This window comes from Spermophilus citellus, assembly GCF_964194105.1.
Source record: "Spermophilus citellus genome assembly, chromosome: 9".
Classification (NCBI taxonomy): domain Eukaryota; kingdom Metazoa; phylum Chordata; class Mammalia; order Rodentia; family Sciuridae; genus Spermophilus; species Spermophilus citellus.
In genome coordinates, this window is record NC_138191.1 from 58,527,709 (window position 1) to 58,549,387 (window position 21,679).

General features: G+C 41.1%; 1 protein-coding gene and 1 pseudogene across 2 annotated transcripts in view; one reads left to right on the forward strand and one right to left on the reverse strand.

The window, feature by feature from the left end:
• The window catches only part of LOC308655505 (large ribosomal subunit protein eL43-like), a 46,223-nt pseudogene extending 42,696 nt beyond the window's left edge, over positions 1–3,527 (reverse strand). The window contains exon 1 of the transcript in view: positions 3,417–3,527. The product of the transcript in view is annotated as a large ribosomal subunit protein eL43-like (transcript). The remainder of the gene's footprint in view (positions 1–3,416) is intronic.
• A 115-nt stretch (positions 3,528–3,642) lies between these two features.
• Positions 3,643–21,679, forward strand: part of DIPK1A (divergent protein kinase domain 1A) — a 115,576-nt gene continuing 97,539 nt past the window's right edge. Inside the window, exon 1 of the mRNA XM_081307469.1 lies at positions 3,643–3,953. Coding sequence (XP_081163595.1) covers positions 3,900–3,953 — 54 coding nt within the window. The 5' untranslated portion in view covers positions 3,643–3,899. The remainder of the gene's footprint in view (positions 3,954–21,679) is intronic.

A 21,679-nucleotide genomic window follows, 5' to 3' on the forward strand; every position in this document is an offset into this window, starting at 1 on the left:
GATGTAGGCTCTCTATTCACCTCACAGATTGTTTCTTTTGCTGAGAAGAAACTTTTTAGTTTGAGTCCATCTTATTTATTGATCTTGGTTTTAATTTTTTTTTAATATTTATTTTTTAAATTTTTGGCAGACACAACATCTTTGTTTGTATGTGGTGCTGAGGATCGAACCCGGGCCGCACACATGCCAAGCGAGCGTGCTACTGCTTGAGCCACGTCCCCAGCCCCTTGGTTTTAATTCTTTCGCTACAGAAATCTTATCAAGGAAGTTGGGGCCTAATCCCACATGATGGAGATTAGGGCCCACTTTTTCTTCTAATAGACGCAGAGTCTCTGGTTTAACTCCTAGGTCCCTGATCTACTTTGAGTTGAGTTTTATGAATAGTGAGAGACAGGGGTTTAATTTCATTTTGTTGCATATGGATTTCCAGTTTTCCCAGCACCATTTGTTGAAAAGGCATTCCTCCAATATAAGTTTATGGTGCCTTTGTCTAGTATGAGATAAGTGTATTTATGTGGCTTTGTCTCTGTGTCTTCTATTGTGTACCATTGATATTCATGTTTGTTTTGGTGTATGTGTGTTTTGCTGGGATGGAACCCAGGGCCTTGCAGTGATCTTCATTCCCAGCCCAATGTTTTATTTCTCAAGGACTTTAGCTGTTGCTACTGGCACCCTCTTCAGCACCTCTCTTGTTCTAAGTCTTGCTTTTAATATGTACATTTATAATATTTGTGGTGCTCTGATCTTGACTCTCTGCCAACGATATGGCACTTTCACCACTCACTGCCATGGTCTAATTCCACCCTAGACTTCACCATAATCTCGATTTCGTGCATCTCAGTGTGGTCATTTTGCAGAAGTGGGATGGACTCCTCCACCCCAAATTTGGTTTGGATGTTGAAGTGGATGATGCTACACATGAATCAGGAGAATAAAAAGGTTTACTACACAGTGAGACACTGACAGTAGGGCAGGCTTCTCAACTGGTCCATAAATGACTTAAGGGAGCAGAGAAAGGAGACTCAGGGTTTTATGGTGGTTGGGGATGGGAAGACTTCCTGCTGGCATGAAAGGCCCTGGGTTTTCTTATCAGGTGCTCAGATGTGGGGCACAAAGGGTGGTAGGGCTTGAAAACTATAATATGTCAAATGTAATAAATGGAGTCTGAATTTTTATTACACATTTCCTGTCTTTACAGATTATTTTTTTCCCTTGACCTTTGTAAGTCTGTGCTCCTGTCTGAGGAGTTCTGTAAGTTCTGTTCTGTTTCAATTTTCTTTAAAAAACATTGGAGGAGCTGGGGTTGTGGCTCAGTGGTAGAGTACTTGCCTAGCACGTGTGAAGCATTGGGTTTGATTCTCACCACTGCATATAAATAAATAAAATAAAGATCCATTGACAACTGAAAAATTAAAAAAAAAAAACACTGGAATTAATGTTATTAGCTAAGAGGAAGTGGGAAAAATGAGTAGAAGTTTGAAGAGAGAAGGTGTGAAATATTTATCTAGGATAATGGGAAGATGGGTTAGGAAAAATTGTATGCTTCCTGAGTGTCATTAAGGGCTTACTTGAATTCATGGACATGAATTTAAGTGGGACAAGTCAGTGCCACTGCTCTTCTTTCCTTAGCAATAATCAGCTGCCAGGATACAGGCTCAGACTAGGCTGAGAATCCTATTTAATCAAATTTTGCCAAGGGAATAGGAAAAAAGAGAGGATCAAGGAACAGAGGATGTAAGCAAAGGAGTGATTATGATTTCACCGTATAATTTTAGATGAGTTAAGGGGGGAAAAGTGAATATGGAGAGGTTAAAGACAGTGAAAGGGTGGTAGGATCAATGAATTTGAAGTCTGTGGGGGGAGGGTCTGGGACATTATAGGAGTCAAGAGAAAGAGGAATGATCTGGAAAGATAGGAGGTATGTAATAAGATTTCTGACTACATTAAGTCATTTATGGAGCAGTTGGGGAGCCTGTCCTACTGTCCCCAAAGAATCTCAAACTATAAATTATGATCCTTCTGTGCTAGATTCCAAACCCCAAATCTCTCAAGGACACCACACCAGTAATTCTCTCTTCTTGTTCTGATATTATTTCTTTTGTGTCATGTCCATCACAACTAAATATTTCTTCCTATTAAAAAAATCACTGTCTCATTTTACTCCTCCCCCTAGGAGAATTTATTAAAAGAATTGTCTATAATAGTCATCTCCAATCATTCTCCTCACATTCTTTATTATTATTTTTAGTAGCCAGGCTCCTGAAGATTGAATTCAGGGCTTCACACATGATAGGTGAGTGCTCTTCCAGTGAACTTGAGCTACATCCCCAGCTCTTTTTATTTTCTTTTTGAGACAGGGTCTTGCTAAGTTGCCCAGGCTGACCTCAAACTTGTGATCCTCCTATCTTAACTTCCCAAGTCACTGGATTACAGTCATGTGCCACCAGCTGCCCAGCCTATTCGATTTTATGTATTTATTACTTTTATTGCTTATTGCCTCCCCTCCACCTCAAAATGTAATATCTTCGAGGATAGGGATTTTTGTCTATTTTGCGTGTATAGCCAAAACTACTTGAACTGTGTCTGGGTAGTCAATAAATATTTGATGAATGAATGAGTAAAACCAGTATGATCCATCTTTATCTTACTGAAACTGGAAACACCAGAACAAAGCTTATGTAAAAACTCAACTGAGAATGCGTAAAGGTTTGCTTCTGGGGAAACCACTTCTCAAAACAACGAGCCTATGAGCTCTGAATGACCAAACGTTGTTGGCACCACGTGAAAACGTGGTATGTGGGGTAAAGTGATGTAAAACCCGCATCTTCCTCCATAAAAGTCACTGAGATCAACAGCTGTTCTCCTGCTAGGGTGGATCCTTTTTCCCTTATTTGGACCTGTCAAAAGAAAGACACCACACCCTGTGTTATGTAGTCTTAACTGAGAAGCTATGCCACGTCCCAGGTCTCTTGCCTTCACGACTGTATTTAATTTAGTCCCCCTCCACCCCGCCTTTTGGATCAGGGTTCTTGGGTGGGGCCAGAAAAACTCCGAAGCTGTCTTGAAAACAACAAACCAAAAAAGAGTCGAAATTGTAAAAAACAAAAAGTACATTAAAAAAAAAAAAGTTGAAGTCCACCAGGGACACACTGAGTTTAACAGAGGGGAGCCCAGTCCTCGGTGGGCACAGAACACAGTTCTCCCAAGACGCGCGGGTCCAGTCTCTGGATGCTGCAGACATCCCTTTTCCCGACCCGACTGAACGCCGCGCGCGCGCGAGGTAGAACAAGTCTGTCCCCAGGGAAGAAGCCCAAAGCTTCCTTTGAATTTTGATACAACACGCTCAGACACGTTTTGACTCAAAGGGCAGAGTCCAGAGCGAGGATCCGTCCCGCCGAAGCAGGGTGATGGGATACGTGGCCAGGCGCAGTGCTGGGAGCGGAGAGCCCCAGCAAGTGACGAGGTCGGCTTTCACTGAGGGGTCGGCGCTCCAGCTCCCGCGGCGCACACCCCCTGCTGGCTACCATCCTCCCTTGGCGAGCTGAGCTTGCAACACTTGCGCTTCGGTGGCGCCTCCTCCTTCCTCCGCGCACCTCCCCTTTAAGCGCGAGGAGCAATTGGATTTGTGTCGGCGGAGGCGAGGTGCGACTCCCCTTTATGGCGGAGTCGGCGGCAGCCGCTCTGACAGCCGCGGCGGCTCGGCGAACAGAGCAGGAGGCCGGGCCTCGAGCCGTCCGCCGCCGTCACTGCAGTGGGGCCGTGGGTAGCGCGCCGCGCGCCCGGCGGGGGCGGGAGAGTGGGCGGGCCCGACCGGGCAGGGGGCGGGGAGGCGGGGAGCCCGGCCGCCAGCGCTCTGGTCCGCCTCTGACTGCGGCGCGGCGGGGCGATGTGTGATTACCATGGCGAGGAGTCTCTGTCCGGGGGCCTGGCTAAGGAAACCTTGTTACCTCCAGGTAGGCCAGTGGCTGCCCCGCCACCCTCCTCAGGCGCACCGGGCCGCGCGCCCTCCGCGTCCCGCGGGACTCGCCCGCCCCCCTCCTTCCTCCCAGGGTCGGCGCCCGCCCGAACCCCGCTGCCCCCTGCCGTCCAGCACCTGGCGGCGCGCCCTCTCCGGTCGTCCGGGCGCCGCAGCCCCTTGGCGGCGGCGCCGCCTGCGCCCCCCATTGCTGCCCCTGTGCCTCCCGCGCCTCAGCCGGCTGGGCTCGCAGCCCGGCTCGTCCCGCCCGGGCTAGCCCTCGCGCCGGGTGCACCCTGAGAGCCCCGAGACGCGACCCGGGTGCGACCCTGCGCCCCGGGCGCTGCCCCCTGCCCTGCACCCTTTCAGTCGGAGCTTGGGACGTGCTGTCGCCTTTTCCCTGGTTTCAGTGTTCCCCCTCTCCCTTGCCTCCCCATTCCCTGGCTAGCATTCCTCACTCTGTCTCGGGTCTTGAGCCAGTGGTAGGAAAGGTGGTGTGTCATTCCTCCATATTTTAGACAATTATGACAATTTGTCACATCCATGCTTCCCCAAACCCCCCAAAGCGGCGTGTGCCTCGTGCTGAGCCCCTTGGCTTGGTCTTTCCATCACACCCGTGATTTAAATGGGAGGTAGGGATGAGAAGCCCTAGGCGATGTGTATTTGCTTTTGAAAAGGAAAGGGGACTGTGACTGGTGTGCGGATCTCCAGTACCCCAGCAATGCAAACGTAATTCTCAGTCATGTCGTGTGTACTGTTCGCGTGTTAATTTTTCATGATTTCTCCTTCCACCCTCTGTTCCGCTACCAGTCTATGCTTTCGAACCCTACTACTGCCTTCATGTACTGTTTGGTCACCAGGGGGACCTAGCAGACATCGCGAGTAGCTGAACACAAATCCATCACTCCGATGGAAAAACAACTACAAATCAATGCCTCATGTGGGTCAGCAGTGTTCTGTGCATTCAGAGGGCACTATTCCTTTACCGTTTGCATTAAAAGACTTAAAGGTATTGGTAGGGTAGTTTGGGTCTGCTGGTGCTTTTAAAAATTATGAAAAAAGTTGAGAAGGAACCGTCATGAGACAAGTAAACCTTATGTTTTTGTTTGAAAATTTTATGTTAATCATGACCCTGAGATGAGTGATGTAGTGCAGATTGGAAGCATGATATGACAATTCATGATACTAAGGGCTAAGAATAAAACGGAATGTTCTGAATCTTTGTATCAGCACCACCAGTAGCAATTGTTCCTCGAATAACAGTATGTATAACCCAGTCTAAAATTCCGTTTTGGGGCATGTAATCTTTTATGTGAGTTAAAAAAAAAAAAAGAAAAAGCTTTCCATACTATCCCCAACATATGATTCTTGATATATTTTTTATGTTTTTTTTAAACTAAAAATACCTAGCTACCTATGTTTAATTTTTAGATTTGGTGGTAGATTTAGACTTTTTGGTTATGAACACTTTCCAGAGATGTGACTGTGACATTCTTTGATACCGAATAGCACAAGAGCTTTCAGATTAGTTTTTACAAATAGTTATGCTTCCTCTAATGACAAATATTTGGCATTTCTGACTTTCTGAATTAGTACATCATTATTGCCAAAATAAGGTAAACTAGCCTGGTGTGGTGACTCACACCTGTAATTCCAGCTGCTGGGGAGGCTGAGGCAGGAGTATTGCAAGTTCAAAGACAGCCTCAGCAACTTAGGAAGACCTTGTCTCAAAATAAAAAATACAAAACAGGCTGGGGATATGGCTCAGTCATTAAGTACTTCTGGGTTCAATCCCTAGTACCAAACCAAACTGAAAACAAACAAACAAACAACAAATAATGGTAAAAGGATTGGGAGTATAGTACTATTTTAGTAATTTATTTCTATGTAAAATAATTTTTAAAAATTTTATAAGTTAGGGGCTGGGGCTGTAGCTCAGTGGCAGAGCGCTTGCCTTGCAAGTGTGAGGCACTGGGTTCCATCATCAGCACCGCATAAAAAAAAAAATAAATAAAGATGTTGTGTCCATTGACAACAACAACAAAAATTATAGGCTTAATAGTATTATGGTATATAGCATTATAGATTTTTAAAAATTCAAAACTTGGGGCTGGGGATGTGGCTCAAGCGGTAGTGCGGTAGCGCGCTCCCCTGGCATGGGTGCGGCCCGGGTTCGATCCTCAGCACCACATACAAACAAAGATATTGTCTCTGCCGAAAACTAAAATGTAAATAAAATATTTAAATAAAAAAAATTCAAAACTTGGGAACTGGAATTCCAGGCAACTAGTGTTTTAAACATTATCTTAGCATTTATTCTATTAATTTTCTTGTTAGTTATTCCTCACCATAGTTTCAATTTAACCAATTTTTAAAATAGGCATTCAAATTACTTAGCTGCCAGGGCTGGGGTTGTAGCTCAGTGGCAGAGAGCTTGCCTAGCATGCATAAAGCACTGGGTTCAACCCTCAGCACCACATAAAAGTAAACAAATAAAATAAAGGCATTCTTTCCATCTACAACTTCAAATTAAAAAAAAAAATTACTTAGCTGCCATACCTTCTTCTATTTCCTGTTGACAAATAAGTGCTTTTTATACTTTCTCTACTACTAGGTGCTTCAACCTCAAAAATTGTTTGGGCAAAGTCAAAATAAAATATTTTCAACTGAGACTGTTGTAGTTAATTTTTCAGCCACTGAAGTTTAATTTACATGGTACTTCCTTTTCCTTTTTTTTTTTTTAATCTTTGGAGCATCAATTTTGTAAGACTTGTGAGAAACACATGTACTAAAAACCATCTTTGCTATCACAGAAACATGGGAGACAGGACAGAGAAGAGCAGGGCAAGGGGAAGTGTCCCAGGAAAAACGGTCTCTGATGTCTCTCCCAAGCTGGGGGCAGAGGAACCCTCCTATCTCCAGGTGGCTCTAGATGTACTGGTGACTGGAATCATGCTCAGAAGCCCAAGGCGGTTCACTCACCTCCTTCCTGTACCTGTTTAAGTCTATGCCTGGCTAATGCTTATGCCGTGATGTCAAGATCCATGAAGCTCAGGGACCTGTGGCCATCCATTCATTTTATCTGTGTCTTAGCTGTCCACTTTTATTACATCCACCTTGTTCCTGAATCCAGGGCTCATTTGCCCTCCATTCACTGGAGCCATTGTTTCTGAATCCAGGGCTTGTCTTCTGAGCTGTACAACATGGCACAAAACAAAATATTCATAAACTACAGGTGGCAGTCCTAGGCCTTCCTTCCAGCCCTTCTGTTGTCACGGGCACAGGCTTTGGTCCTATCATGGGCTTGTCTGGTGGAAAGAGAATTTTCTTTAAATGATGTATCCTTGGAGGACTTGCTGTCCTTACCTCCTGCCTATGAAGCTCAACTAGGAACTGGGTGGGGGGATGCACAGGGAAATGTTGGGGGGGCTATTCTGAGGGTGAGGTGGGAGGGTCCTCATAGGCAGTCTGCAGTGAGGAATGGCAAGCAGGCTGGCTCTTGGCCTGCCCATCTGTCCTGATTGCTTACCCTCCTCAGGCCACTGATGTTCAGACAGCAAGAAGAGGAAGGTGTGGAGAGGAGGTTACTAACACTCCTCTTCAAGAGGAGAGGGAAGGTGGAAGGATCTGCAGGAGGAAAGCAAGGCCCAACCTCCAGATGCATAGGCCTAACTGGGGTTCTCTGAGGCTAGAGCATAACATATGTAGCCATAGCATCATTAAATTTTCTCTTTAATAAAAGTACCCAGGTTTTGTATGGGCTGTACCCCATGCCAAACATAATCATTATTATTGTGGGGTGTAGGTCATCAGGAAATAGCTGGCTAAGTTGAATATTCCTTATCCAGGCTTAGCCTCAGGTGCCCCATGATTTGGCCTACCATGGGCCTGTGTGGGATTGACAGTAAATGACAGATGACACTTAGCACTGAGGTGGAAATGGGAGGGGGATATTGTATCCTGTGTGCAGAATCTGCTCCTTCAGCTGCACACATATGTTTGCTTTGAATGGGAGGCAACCTGTGACCATGAAATATAGGAGGACACCCCGGTTCCAGATGTCTGTTGCGGAGCCATCATTTTACTTGCTGGTAGAGTTCTGGGGCACAGTATGGGAGAGTGCAGCAAAACATGTCCAGTTTCTGCTCAGCTGTGAACCTGTGACTCAGGTCAAAGTCACAGAGTTGGATGTTTGCTCTGGCATTTACCAGGATGATCTCTGGCTTTGGGTCTCTGTGCACGATGCACTTCTCATGGCAGTAGTGCACTGTGCATGTGATCTGACTGAACACTCCCTGAGCCTCCTGCTTCTGTGTGCCAGCAGCCTCCAGGATGGGAAGCAACAGCTGTCCCCCACTCACATGTTCCATCCTGATGTAGATGTTTTCACTGGTTTCAGTAGCTTGAAATAGCTGGATCACATTTGGGTGTTCCACAGTCTCCATTATATCCACTTTGGATATAATAAAGGGGGAGTTCTCCTTTGCCTTTGACAGTACTTTCATAGCCACCTCTGTACCTGCTAGGATATGGCAAGCCAATTTCACTTGGGCAAAGCTGCCTCTGTCTCATGTCCTTCAGGACACTATAATGGCTCATGAAGATATCCTTAAAGGAGGAGCTGAACTGTCACACTTATTCCTTCATTAGAGTCACTACTCTCACTACCAGTCACAATAAGAAACACCAATGATGTTAGCTAAAAAGAAAACAAAAAGGGGTTGAGGTTGTAGCTCAGTGATAAGAGCACTTGCTTAGCATGTGTGAGGCACTGGGTTTGATCCTCAGTACTACACAAAAATAAATAAAGGTATTGTGTTCATCTACAACTAAAAAAATTTTTTTAAAAAATAAAACAAAAAAAAAAAAAGGAAAAAGAAACAACAAAACCTAAAAGAAAACAAAATTAAAAACTCAAACCAGGCTAGGGCTGTAGCTCCATGGTAGAGCATTTACCTAGCATGTGTGAGGCACTGGGTTCGAGTCTCAGTACCACATATAAATAAGTAAAATAAAGGTCCATCAACAACTAGAAAAAAAATATTAAAAAAAAAACCTCAATTTGAGTCTAATGTATGAAAGATGATATATCATGAGCTATGTAACGCTTTAAATAATCAATAAAAAATTAAAAAAAAAAAAAAAAAAAAAAACCTCAAACCAAAGAAACCCCAAAACAAAACCCCCAAACCAAATAAGCTAACTATCTGAGTTCAACAGGTCATCAACCAAGAACTCTCCATGCTTATGGACAAAAAACCCATCCACACACAGGGTTCTTATAGATGGTTATTGAAATTCCTTTACACTTGTACTTTGTGAGGTCAGATCCTGAAATGGCCCAGTCACAGCCGGGCATAATCCACAGTAGTTGTCTCACTTTTTGGCCTCCAGGACCTTTTACACTTCATTAATAAAAATAAGAAAGGACTTCCAAAGCTTTTTTACTTCAATGAGTTATGGGAACTCACATTCTCCTTGCTTAGAAATTAAAAACGTGTAGGACGTTTTAATGACTTTTTCATTTTGAGTCCAAAAATCTGTTATAATGTGTGGCTTTTAAATACCTCATCATATCTACACTCAAGGTATTCAATTCCTTTTTCTTGGACTGATTGGTGTCAAAAGGATAGTAGCATTTGATTCATCTTGTGTTCCCTAAGACACTGTAAGGATGTTGTTAACATCTATGGGGCCGAGAGGAAGGGACTGTGAGTGATAATTTCCATAAGGTCCTCATCAGATTTCTCATTAGAAATCCTGAAGCCTAGGAGCGGGTTGATATAGTCAAAGTGATGAAAGACAAAACCTGTTGGCCAAGGATTCTTTGGTCAGCAAAATTGTCCTTTCCATAAGGGGGAGAAATGGAGGAATTTCTAGATTCTTTGGTTCTTTCGTGCTGCTGTAAGAAAATACTTTAGACTGCATAATTTATTAACAAATACACTCACAGTTCTGGAGGGTAGCACATCTGAGGTCTAGGCAACAGGGGACTCTGTGTATGGAAAGGGATGGATTTCTCCTTCTAATGTGGCACCTTGTTGCTGTGTCCTCATATGGTAGAAAGACCGGAAGGGTTGAACTCACCAACTCAAGCTCTTTTTCTTTCTTTTTATTTATCTGGTGTACTGGCAATTGAATCTAGTGCTTTGCACATGCTATGCAAGTGCTCTACCACTGAGCTATATCCCCAACCCTCTTCACTTTATTTTGAGAAAGGGTATTGCTTAGTTTCTCAGGCTGGCCTCAAAGATGACCTCCCGCCCCAGTGTCCTAAGTAGCTGGAATTACAAATGTATGTTACCATACCTAGTTTAATGAATGTACTTTTTTTGTATGTGTGCAGTGCTGGGGATTGAACCAGGACTTTGTACATGCTAGACAGGTGCTCTTTTATAAAGGTATACTTTCTGTCCATGAGGTTTGGACCCTCATGGCCTAAGCACTTCCTGAAGGCCCTACCTCTAAATATTGTTGCAATGCTGTTGAAGTTTCAATAAGAATTTTGGAGGGATGTACATATTCAAACCACGGCACTAGATAAACAAGAACAGAGGGAGTTGATCAACACTAGGATGTGCCCCTCCCTGAAGGGAGTTCTTCAGGTTGAATAGAAGGACGTTAGATAGGAACTCAGAGCTGTATGAAGACAGATCTCTGGTAAAGGCAAATTTGTGAGGGTCATAATAGTAGTGCCACTTTTGTTTTCCATGTGATTTAAGAAACCAATGTTGTTGGGCTGGAGTTGTGGCTCAGTGGTAGAGCGTTTGCCTGGCATGCATGAGGCCCTGGGTTCAATCCTCAGCATTACATATAAATAAATAAAATAAACAGATCCATTGACAACTAAAACAAAAACAAAACAAAACAAAAAAAAAAGAAACCAATGTTGCAAAAACCCCAATTATTAGTCTATGTTACTGAATAACAGTACATACACATGCAGTTTTGTGATATCAGTAGCTAAGGGGAGAGGGGATAGATGTATATAGAAGGAACATTTTGTATGTTATTGAAGTTAGGCTGCTATAGATTCACATCAGAGTAGCATCTTTTTCTCATGTTAAATAGAACTCCCACAAAGAAATAGTTATAGGTCATACCTAAACTGAAAAGTATAAGAATTAAAATATTTTACTATAAAAATAAACAGCTGAGCTGGGTGTAGTGTTACATGCCTGTAATTCCAGTGACTCAGGAAGCTGAGGCACGATGATCTCAATTTTAAGGCCAGTCTGAACACCTTACAAAGGCCCTAAGCAATTTAATGAGACCCTGTCTCAAAATAAAAAAGGGCCGGGGACTTGACTCAGTGGTAAAGCACCCCTGGGTTCAATTCCAAGTACCAAATAAATAAACTAAAGAGGATAATAATCACACAAGGAGGGACAAAAAAAAAAGCTATAAGACATATAGGAAACAATAGCATAAACCAATCCTTCCTTATCAGAAATTCCTTTAAGTGAAAATGCAACAAAAATCAAGACAGGGAGTGGCAGAATGGTCAGAAAACAGGATGCAACTTTCACTCTGACTGAGGAAGAGTGTCCAACCCTGGTAGGATCTAGGGAAGCATGTTCTAAGTAGATGGACAAAGATAGCAAGGACAAAGGTCCTGCGCATAGAGGGATGGAAGTACAAGAAGGCCTGAGTGTGTAACCCCAGCAACGGATGGAGTGGGACCAAGTGGAGAGCCAAACAGTAGCAGAGTAAAGTCATAAGGGGAGCTGAGTGTTCTTGCTTCCACTTGGCAGATGAGAAAACCAAGGCTCAGGGAAGTTGAGCCATTCTGTTGAGGTGCTCTTTTGCATCATGGTTCCAGAGTCCTCACTTCCCCAAATACTGTACCTGGGTCAGACCCACACATGTTAAATCACCACCTTCTAGGTGTCTATTTAAGATATGGTTGCAAAAGACATAGATATTCAGATATGCAGGTTAAATACATTTAATAATTTATTCCAGCTCTTCACTGAATATATCAGTACAGGCCCTGCTCCTCAAAATATATCTAGCCCATCTTCTTAATAGTCACCAAGGGATTTTCTAAAGCATCTAGCCAAATGGGTGTTTTGCCCTTCTTCAATTTGACTTGAGTCAATTACTAAGCAAGAGAACCAAGCATCTGTGGACTGAAATTTCTGATATATATATATATTTTAGTTGTAGATGGACACATATCTTTATTTTTATTTATTTATTTTTATGTGGTGCTGAGGATTGAACCCAGGGCCTCATGCATGCAAGGCAAGCTCTTTACCACTGATCTACAACCTCAGCCCTCTTTCCTTCTTTTAAGTTGTTTTTTATGAGCTATTTTGTCACAGTGATAGAAAGCTGACCAATACTGCTGAGGCCATTGGCTCAACTCTGTCAGGCCCCACAGGACAAGGCTATAGAAGAAGGCCCCAGGCCCTATCTCTGAGCTTTTCTGTTCTATCCTAGGGGCTGAGTTCCCTGCTGTGTTTACTCAGGATGACAAACAGTCCTGCCTTTGCCTGCCATGTTCAGCATTTTTGTTACCTCCTTGCTAACAAAATAAAGTGTATGTTCTCAATGAGCTTTGGGGCAAAAAGGCCAAGTTAATTGGAAATTCTGTTTCGCTTTAGTGTGGAGAGGGAGATGTTTACAGAAAAATGGATCTGATCCATTGCTTTTGCTTACATGCCTGGGTTCCTACTAGGACAACATTGCTAACTGAGCCGCTTCCAGGTTCATTTGACAAATATCAGTCACCGATAACAGTCCCAGACAAAGGGGATGAATTGCACAAATCTGCCTCCTTCAATATCCCTTCTGTCATAAGCAAAGCTTCCAAACATCCATCAGCTCACACTTATGAAATGGACGTGTCTGCCCATAGCCACTAGCCTGCTTGGAGAGTTCTATTTCCTTTAGAGGCTATTTGTTCAGGCTGCCCATTATAATCAACAGGAACTTGTTAAAAATATGAATTCCTGGGCCCCATCCAGGATCTACTGAGTCAGGCATGATAAGTGTGGGAATGGGGAATTTGCATTTTGTCTGAGTCTTTCTTGTGTGACTGGCTTTGAGGCTGGCTTTGAACTCCCTGCTCTGCACTGGAAAGCTGTGTTATTTAAGGCAAGCTGTTTGCTATTTCTTGGCCTCAGTTTCCTAAAATTGAAGGAATGGAGTGATAATCAATTTTTAGAGGCAATAGGTTTCATTGGCAGATGAGGTGGGGCTCTACCAGAGAGACTACAGCCATTAAATGTTATGTCCTATTACTGAACATGGCTGAGTTCATTATGAGGGGAACAAAGAAGACAACAACAAAAAAGCTTGTTTTTCACCTGCAGAAAGTGCTTGCATTTGAGACGTGGATTCAGTGCTCTCTCCCAGTCTCCCCACTTCTTTTGTATTTTTCTTGAGAATAAAATCATGTTCCTTGAGGAACAATGTGAGGCATGAGAACAAAGCTGAGTTCTGTTTACATTTGTGCATCTAGTTTATTATGACCTTGAAAAGTTACTTACTTTTTGGTTCTTCTGTTTCCATATCACAAAATGGAGATTGGCATTCTTTTTTTTTTCTTAAAAAAAAGAGAGAGAGAGAGAGAGAGAAAGAGAGAGAGAGAGAGAGAGAGAGAGAGAGAGAGAGAATTTTAGTATTCTTTAGTTTTCGGCGGACACAACATCTTTGTTTGTATGTGGTGCTGAGGATCCAACCCAGGCCGAATGAATGCCAGGCGAGCGCGATACCGCTTGACCACATCCCCAGCCCAATAGATTGGCATTCTTATCAGAGAACATGACATCAGTATCATTGGGTGAGCTAGATGAAGCTGAATCTGTTTTGTGACACCTTTACTACATTTTTAAGAGAAGCATGTGAAGTTAAATGATAAATACAAATAGAGAAATACATTGAATCCCTTCAACTAGAGATTCCAGGTTTTCTAGCCCTGCCTTTGACTTATTGAACATTTTTGACCTAGGTGCTATGACTCCATTGATTTAGTCAGTTACTTTGTACATATTTATTAGATGCCTGTCATGTCAGAAACTACATGAGGTAATGGAAATTCTGAGGGAGCTAAGCAAACATCTTTGTGGTCCTCATGCAGTTTAATTTCTAGTCAAGGAAATTAATCACATAATCTCAGGAATTTATGGTAACAGTAAGTGTTATGAAGGAAAAGAGCAAAAGCTTACTGAAAAACTATTTTGTGTTCATTCTCCTTTTCTTTTTTACTGTGCTGGGAATCAAACCTAGGTCCTTGTTCATGTTAGGCAAGTGCTTTACCGCTGAGCTACACCCCCAGCCTTTAGCCAAAGTATTTTAAAGTCTATCTCAGACATCACATTATTTTATCCAAATGCTTTCATATACATATCTAAAAGATAAGAATATTTTCAGCCATAATCATAATACCTCTGTTATGCCTAACAAAATTAATAACAGTTTTTTTTATTTCTCCCCCACCTTCTTACTAGTTGTGCATCATCTTGAGACTACTCGCTAACTTTGCCACGGAGAGGGTCTGTTATGATTTGAAAGGGTCTCTTTGGCAAAAACAAAATAAAAAGCTCTTTCCTTACCAGCTAGTTTATGTCAGAAATTTTTACATGAGGGAAACTAATTCTCATTTCATGTTTTAGGAGATGATTTAAAATAAAAATGTTTGGTTTAAGTAACATTTCTGCATAAATGTGTTTATTTCTTTCTTTCTTTGGCGGGGGTTGGGGGAGTGCGTGAGTACCAGGGATTGAATTCAGGCACTCAACCACTGAGCCATATCTCCAGCCCCTATTTTGTATTTTATTTAGAGACAGGGTCTCACAGAGTTCCTTTAGTGCCTCGGTTTTGCTGAGGCTGGCTTTGAACTTGTGATCCTCTTGCCTTAGCCTTCTGAGCTGCTGGGATTACAGGTGTGTGCCATAGTGCCCAGCTTCATGAATGTATTTTAATTTGGAACAAAGCTAAAGCTATTCAACAGGTATCAGAGGTGTTGTTTTGCTTGTGGGTAGGAGAAGGGGTAAAGAGTACAGGAAGGAATGGATTGATTTCAAAAAGGAGGAAGGGAATAAGAGCCTGGAAAAAGGAGACGGAGGTTTGGGAGACCAGATTTCTATCTTGCAGTTTTTCTATTTGTTTTTGGCCAAATGAGCTCAAATATCGGTTATGTCCTGAAGTGTTCAGACCTTAGGCTTGCAAATTTCCTTCTTTTCCTGTTATTTACAGGAGAAAACTTTTAAGCATACATATAAAGGAGCTTCATTCTTAGTGTTTTTATTAATCCAGATATCACTGCATTAGTTTATGACACTTAAAGCATATAGCCTTTTGTAATTAATGATATAATTTCAGCTGTAATAGGCATTCATGGACTATTGTGGACACCTAATTACTGTGTATACCTTTGTTCATATAGAAAAAACTATTTTACTGCTTGTGAAGAAAAGAACTTTGTGGAATATCCATGCAGTAGAATACTATTCATCAATAAAGTCAAATGAACTACTGATACATATATGAACATAGGTGAAAATTGAATATATGAAATAAGATAGTTACAAAAAAATATAATCTGGGGCTGGGGCTGTAGCTCAGTGGCAGAGTGCTTGCCTAGCACCAGTGAGGCACTGGGTTCAATCCTCAGCACCACATAAAAATTAAAAAAAGACGTAATATCCATCTATAACTACCAAAAAAACCCCATATGTATATATATTTTTTTCTGTGATTCCATTCACACAAAGTGTCCCAAGCAGGCAAATCTGTACAGATAGGAAATAGATTATTAATAACCTGGAGCTGGGGGAAAATGAAGAGTGAGTACTGAGGGCTGGGGTTGTGGCTCAGTGGTAGAGTGCTTACCTTGCACAGGTGAGGCACTGGGTTTGATCTTTAGCACCACATAAAATAAATAAATAAAGGTATTGTGTATATGTGTGTGAGTGTGTGTACACACTCACACACATTTTTTTTAAAAAGTAAGTACTGATGGGTAGGAGGTTTTTTGTTTTTGTTTTTGTTTTTTGTTTTTTGGGTTTTTTTGGTACCAGTGATTGAACTCTGGGGCACTTGACCATTGAGCCACATCCCAGTCCTATTTTGTATTTTATTTAGAGATAGGGTCTTACTGAGTTGCTTAGCATGTCACTTCTGCTAAGACTGGCTTTGAATTCATGATCCTCCTGCTTCAGCCTGCAAGCTGCTGGGATTACGGGTGTGCACCACCTAGTTTGGCGAGTAGGAGGTTTTTGAGGAGAGGAAATGGAAATGTTTTAAAATTGATAGTGGTGACAGTTGCACAACTCTGAATTACGTGAATTATATCTCAAAAAAGCTGAAAAAGAAAGGAGAAAGGAAGGAAGAGAAAGGAAATGAGTTTATCCCATGGATGTGTTTCTACTGCTTGCAGATCCCACCAATGCCAGGTTTTTGGTTCAGGGAACACCTCCTTCCTGGGGAGCAGTGCAGGCATCCTTAGCCAGGCACGTCCTTTATGAGACCCAGGAGGGCTTGGGATCTCTCAAAAATAGGTAGCCAACAAATGTGTACCTGAGCAACAAGCCTCTCACAGCAATGCACCATTCCCAGAGCAAGCTAATTTACACTTCCATCCTTTCTCACTGCTTTGTTAGAAACTTCCCTGGGAAGTAGTACTTCCTGGACTGGCCAAATGTTGTAGCATATTGAAGAGAGCAATCCTGCCCCTGAGATCAGAAACTATGGGCATGTAACCAGCTTAAATCATTTTTAGGCAGCGTTTTTCTTCCATTCACCATTGTGGCACATACTACTTGTGCACTGTAAGCGTAGTAACCCAAAATAATACCTGCATTTGAGAGTTTTTAGCAGTGTGTTTTCTGCAAATGGAGATCTTTGTTTAGGGTTTACTCAGTCTGAATGAGGCTGCTAACACAGCAGCCCAATAATTAATTTGTTGTTTTTAAGTTAGAATGCCTGCTTCTTTCACACTATCATTAAATCCTGAAAGAATGTAAGAAAAGACAATTTAGGGTGATTCACTATACTTAGATAATATACATTTTTCATTCCAGTCATTCTTCCCACACCCTGTTGCATATGAAAAGATGGCAGATTCTAATGGAATTTGATGTCTGAGGTCCTAGGGTCCTTTGAAGATTTTCAAGCTCTTGAGATTGCAAACATTTAAGTTTTCTTAAGGCATCCTCAAAATGACTGCACTGGAAATTTCAGTATGTATTCAGAAGGGTTGTCATGAATGAATGGGTAGATGGTATGTTCTAATTAAGCAGTTTGTGCTTGTTGAATATTTCTGCTACTTGCCTCTTTGGCTTATATAAGCACTATTTTTCAAATAGTTTGGGTTTTTTTTATGACCTAATGTTTATATTTTGTGGGATTTAGTGCCAGATGGGGTTACTGATATGGATTAACTGGTAATAGTGACAATGTTGACAAATGCTGTAGTAAGAGTAATGTGGTTTCTTGCCCATTTTCAGTCTCCGTGATTATTTTAAATCTAAAGATAATTAGAGCTGGCGATTGTTCTCTGTCCCAAAAGACTACAGAGGGAAAAGGCACAAGGTCTTGCCTGTGCCTAAAACAAAATCTCCAGAGCTGTGACTAGCTTTCTGAGACTGTGTGTCTAGAGAGCATGTACATGACATGTATTAATTTAAGCACAAAATTATAATGTAGCCATTTGATGTTACCATTAGTTGTGTTTCTTTTCTTTTCCTTTCTTTTAATGTGGTGCTGAAGGAATAAACCCAGTTACTCACATATGCTAGTGCTCTAGCACTGAGCCACAACCAAAGCCCCCACCATTAGTTGTATTTCTGCCCCTGTTGGAAACTCAAAGAAATGGTGAATCCTCAGGCAGATTGCATCCTTACCACACTTCTTGAGGCTGCAGCATAGCGTAAAAGTGCACCAGAACTTTTTTGTTTTTTAAAGACTTAAAAAAAAAATAGAGCAGTTTTAGGTTCTCAGCAAAACTGAGAGAATACAAAGAGTTTCCCATATAACTCCTACCCTCACATACCCATAACCTCCAACCACATAAAAGTAAAATAAAGGTATTGTGTCCACCTAAAAACTAAAAAATAAATATTTAAAAATACTGTATCATTCTGTTAAATACCATATTTTTACATTGTTGGACTGAAAAGTCAAATTTTTAACATTTTTTTTTTTTTAGAGAGAGAGAGAGAGAGAGAGAGAGAGAGAAATTTTTTTCAATATTTATTTTCTAGTTCTCGGTGGACACAACATCTTTGTTGGTATGTGGTGCTGAGGATCGAACCCGGGCCACACGCATGCCAGGCGAGCGCGCTACCGCTTGAGCCACATCCCCAGCCCTAATTTTTAACATTTTTAACACATACATTTTTAGACATCTCACAGTGTTGCTCAGGCTGACCTCCAACTCTTGGGCTCAAGTGATCCTCCTACTTCAGCTTTAATTTAGCTAGAATTAAAGGCACATGTCATCATGCTCAGCTTTGAACTATGACTGTTTTCAACAATATTACTAGATGAATTTATCTTTGTCTTTAGTAGTTCTTGGTGGTTTTTTGTTTTTCTGTTTTATTTATTTTGTCAGGTAGGTATTAAATGAATTTAAATATTTCTTTAGCTTTGGTCATGGTATTTTAGTTATTTTTTTTTTAGTTGGACACAGTATCTTTATTTTATTTATTTATTTTTATGTGATGCTGAGGATTGAACCTAGTATTTCACACATCGTAGGCAAATCTCTACCACTAAGCTACAACCCCAGCACCCCAGCCCACTTTTTAAAAATTGTGATAAAAAACAACATAAAATTCATCATTCTAACTATTTTAAGCATACAATATAGTAGTTTTAACATATGTACCTTGTGTGCTGCAGATCTCTAGAACTTTTTCATGTTGCAAAATTAGAACTCCACCCGTTGAACAACTCCTTGTTTCCTTCTTACCCTCTAGTTCTTGGTAACCACATCCTACTTTCTGTTTCTATTAGTGACTATTTTAGATGCCTCATGTAAATGGAACCATGTAATATTTGTCTATTTGTGACTGCCTTTTTTCATTTAGCACATGTCCTCAAGATCCATGTTATCATCCATGTTATTGAGTTGGCAGAATTCCTTCCTTGCTTCCTTCCTCCCTCTCTCTCCCTCCACGCCCCCTTTCTTCTAATGATATAGGGATGGATTGAATCCAGGAGTGCTTTACCATTGAGCTCCAAACACAATCCTTTTTATTTTTCATTTTGAGATAAGCTTTCACTAAGTACCTGAGGATCTTGCTAAGTTGCTGAGGCTGGCCTTGAACTTGCAATCCTCCTGCCTCCACCTTCCAAGTAGCTGGGATACAGGCATGTGCCATTATACTCAACTAATTTTCTTCTTCATTTTTTAAGATTTCTTTTTTAGTTCTAGATAGACCTTTATTTTATTTATTTATATATAGTGCTGAGAATCGAACGCAGTGCCTCACACATGCCAGGCAAGTGTGCTACTGCTGAGCCACAGCCCCAACCCCTAATTTTCTTCTTTTTTTAAGGCTAAGTAGTATTCTACTCTGTGTGTATAGCACGTTTTCTTTATTCATTCATCAGTTGATGGATGTTTAAATAGCTTCTACTTCTTGGCTATTGTCAATAATGCTGCAGTGAATATAGAAGTGCAAATATCTCGTTGGAGATCTTGCTTTCAATTATTTTCTGTACCTAGAGTGGGATTATTTGATCATGGTAATTCTATTTTTAATTTTTGGAAGAACCTTCATACAATTTTCCATAGTGGTTGCCCCTTTTTACATTCCTACCAACAATGCACAAGGGTTCCACTTTTTCTATATCCCCTCCAACATTTGTTATGTCTGTGTGTTGTTTTGTTTTTTGGTGGGGGGCAGGAGGATGACCATTCTATGGGTGTGAGGTGTGGATCTACTAATTAGTAGACCATTCTAGAAATAATATGGTGCCAGAGTTACAGACTATTAGATCTTAGCACTGGCATCAGTTATACTCCCCAGTGCTTGAAAATCAGAGCTGCTTATTTATTTTACATTTAAAACATTGATCAGCATGTAGATCTATATACCCTTGATTGTATCCTGTATTTTTTAAGCCCAAAAGGACATTTTTTTAAGATTATGGGGAAATTTAAAAATGGACTTTTTTGGGTAGTATTATATCAATGTTAGCTTATGTTATATGAGATAGTGTCATTGTTTTTATAAATATAAACTGAAGTATTTATGTAAAAAGTATCATAATGTCCATAAATTACTTTCAAGAAGTTCAGGAAAAAAAAATGTTTGTGTATACATATTCAGAGAGCAGGGTTTCTTAACCTTAGCATTATTGATTTTGGACTGATAATTCTTTGTTGTGTGGGGTTCTGCATTGTAGAATATTTAGCAGCATCTTTGGGCTCTAACCACTAGATACCAATAGCATACCTAGTAGTGACATTTCCAAATATTGTCAAATATCATTTAGGGGATTGATGAATATAGGTATAGGAATAACAACTGTACTATTGTTAAAAAAATTTTCTGTAGGTTTAAATATTTTCAAAATAAGTTAAAGGAGGGCTGGGGATGTGGCTCAAGCGGTAGCGTGCTCGCCTGGCATGCGTGTGGCCCGGGTTCGATCCTCAGCACCATATACAAAGAAAGATGTTGTGTCCGCCGATATCTAAAAAATAAATATTATTAAAAAAATAAGTTAAAGGAAAATAAACTGGATTTCATAATAACTGAGTATGATTGGAAATGTTAAACTGTTCAAAGTTACTTTAATGGACAGAAAAATGACTTGACAGAGCACATTTGAAGTCAGTGATTTATGAAAAATGTGTTAGTTTTCCAATGTTTATATAACAAATTACTGCAAATTTACCAACTTAAAACAATGTCCAATTATTTGTACCCTGATCTCACAGTTCTGTAGGTCATAAGTCTGGAAAGTGTGACCTGGCTGGCTCTCTGCTCCAGCTTTCACAGGGATGATATCACAGTGTCTCCAAGACTGAGGTTCATTCTAGAGTTCTAGAAGTGAATTGGCTTCCAGACTCTTTCACGATGTTGTCAGAATTCAATTCCATGTGGTTGTGAGACTGAGATCCCCATTTCCTTGCTGCATATTGACTGGGGGTTATTCTCAGCCTCTGGAGGTCACCAGCATTCCTTGGTTCTTGACCCTCCTCCCATTGTCAAAGCCAGCAACAGTGGGTGGAGTCCTTAGTGTCAGTCTCTCCAACTTCCCCTTTTGCCTCATCTCCTCTCTTCCTTCCTCTGAGTATCTTGCTAACTATTCTGCCTACTTCTTTTTCAAAAGGCTTCTTCAATGAGATTGGACCCTCCAGGATAATCTCTTTCAGTCACCTAATTAGTAACCTTAATTCCACCTGCAAAGTTCCTTCACAACAATTCCTAGAGCAGTGTCTGATTGAATAACTAAGGTATAGGAATCTTGGGGGACGTCTTTAGAATTCTGCCTACCATAGAAAGATAAAACTGAATCTTAAGAGTTAAGTCAATAATTTCCTAAGATGTTTCATTTCTTTCCCATTGCTTTTAGGTTTTAAACCTTATAGGCTTAAAGGGGTACCAAAGAAGAAATTTTGAATGAGTGCTATTATTGTGTTTATCATTCTGGCAATTACTGTAGAGTCTTGGGATATTTATTAAAGGAAGGAAAATGCAAATGGTTGTCTTTGGAAATATTTGTTTTTACCATCAACACTATTCTTGAATCGTTTGTACT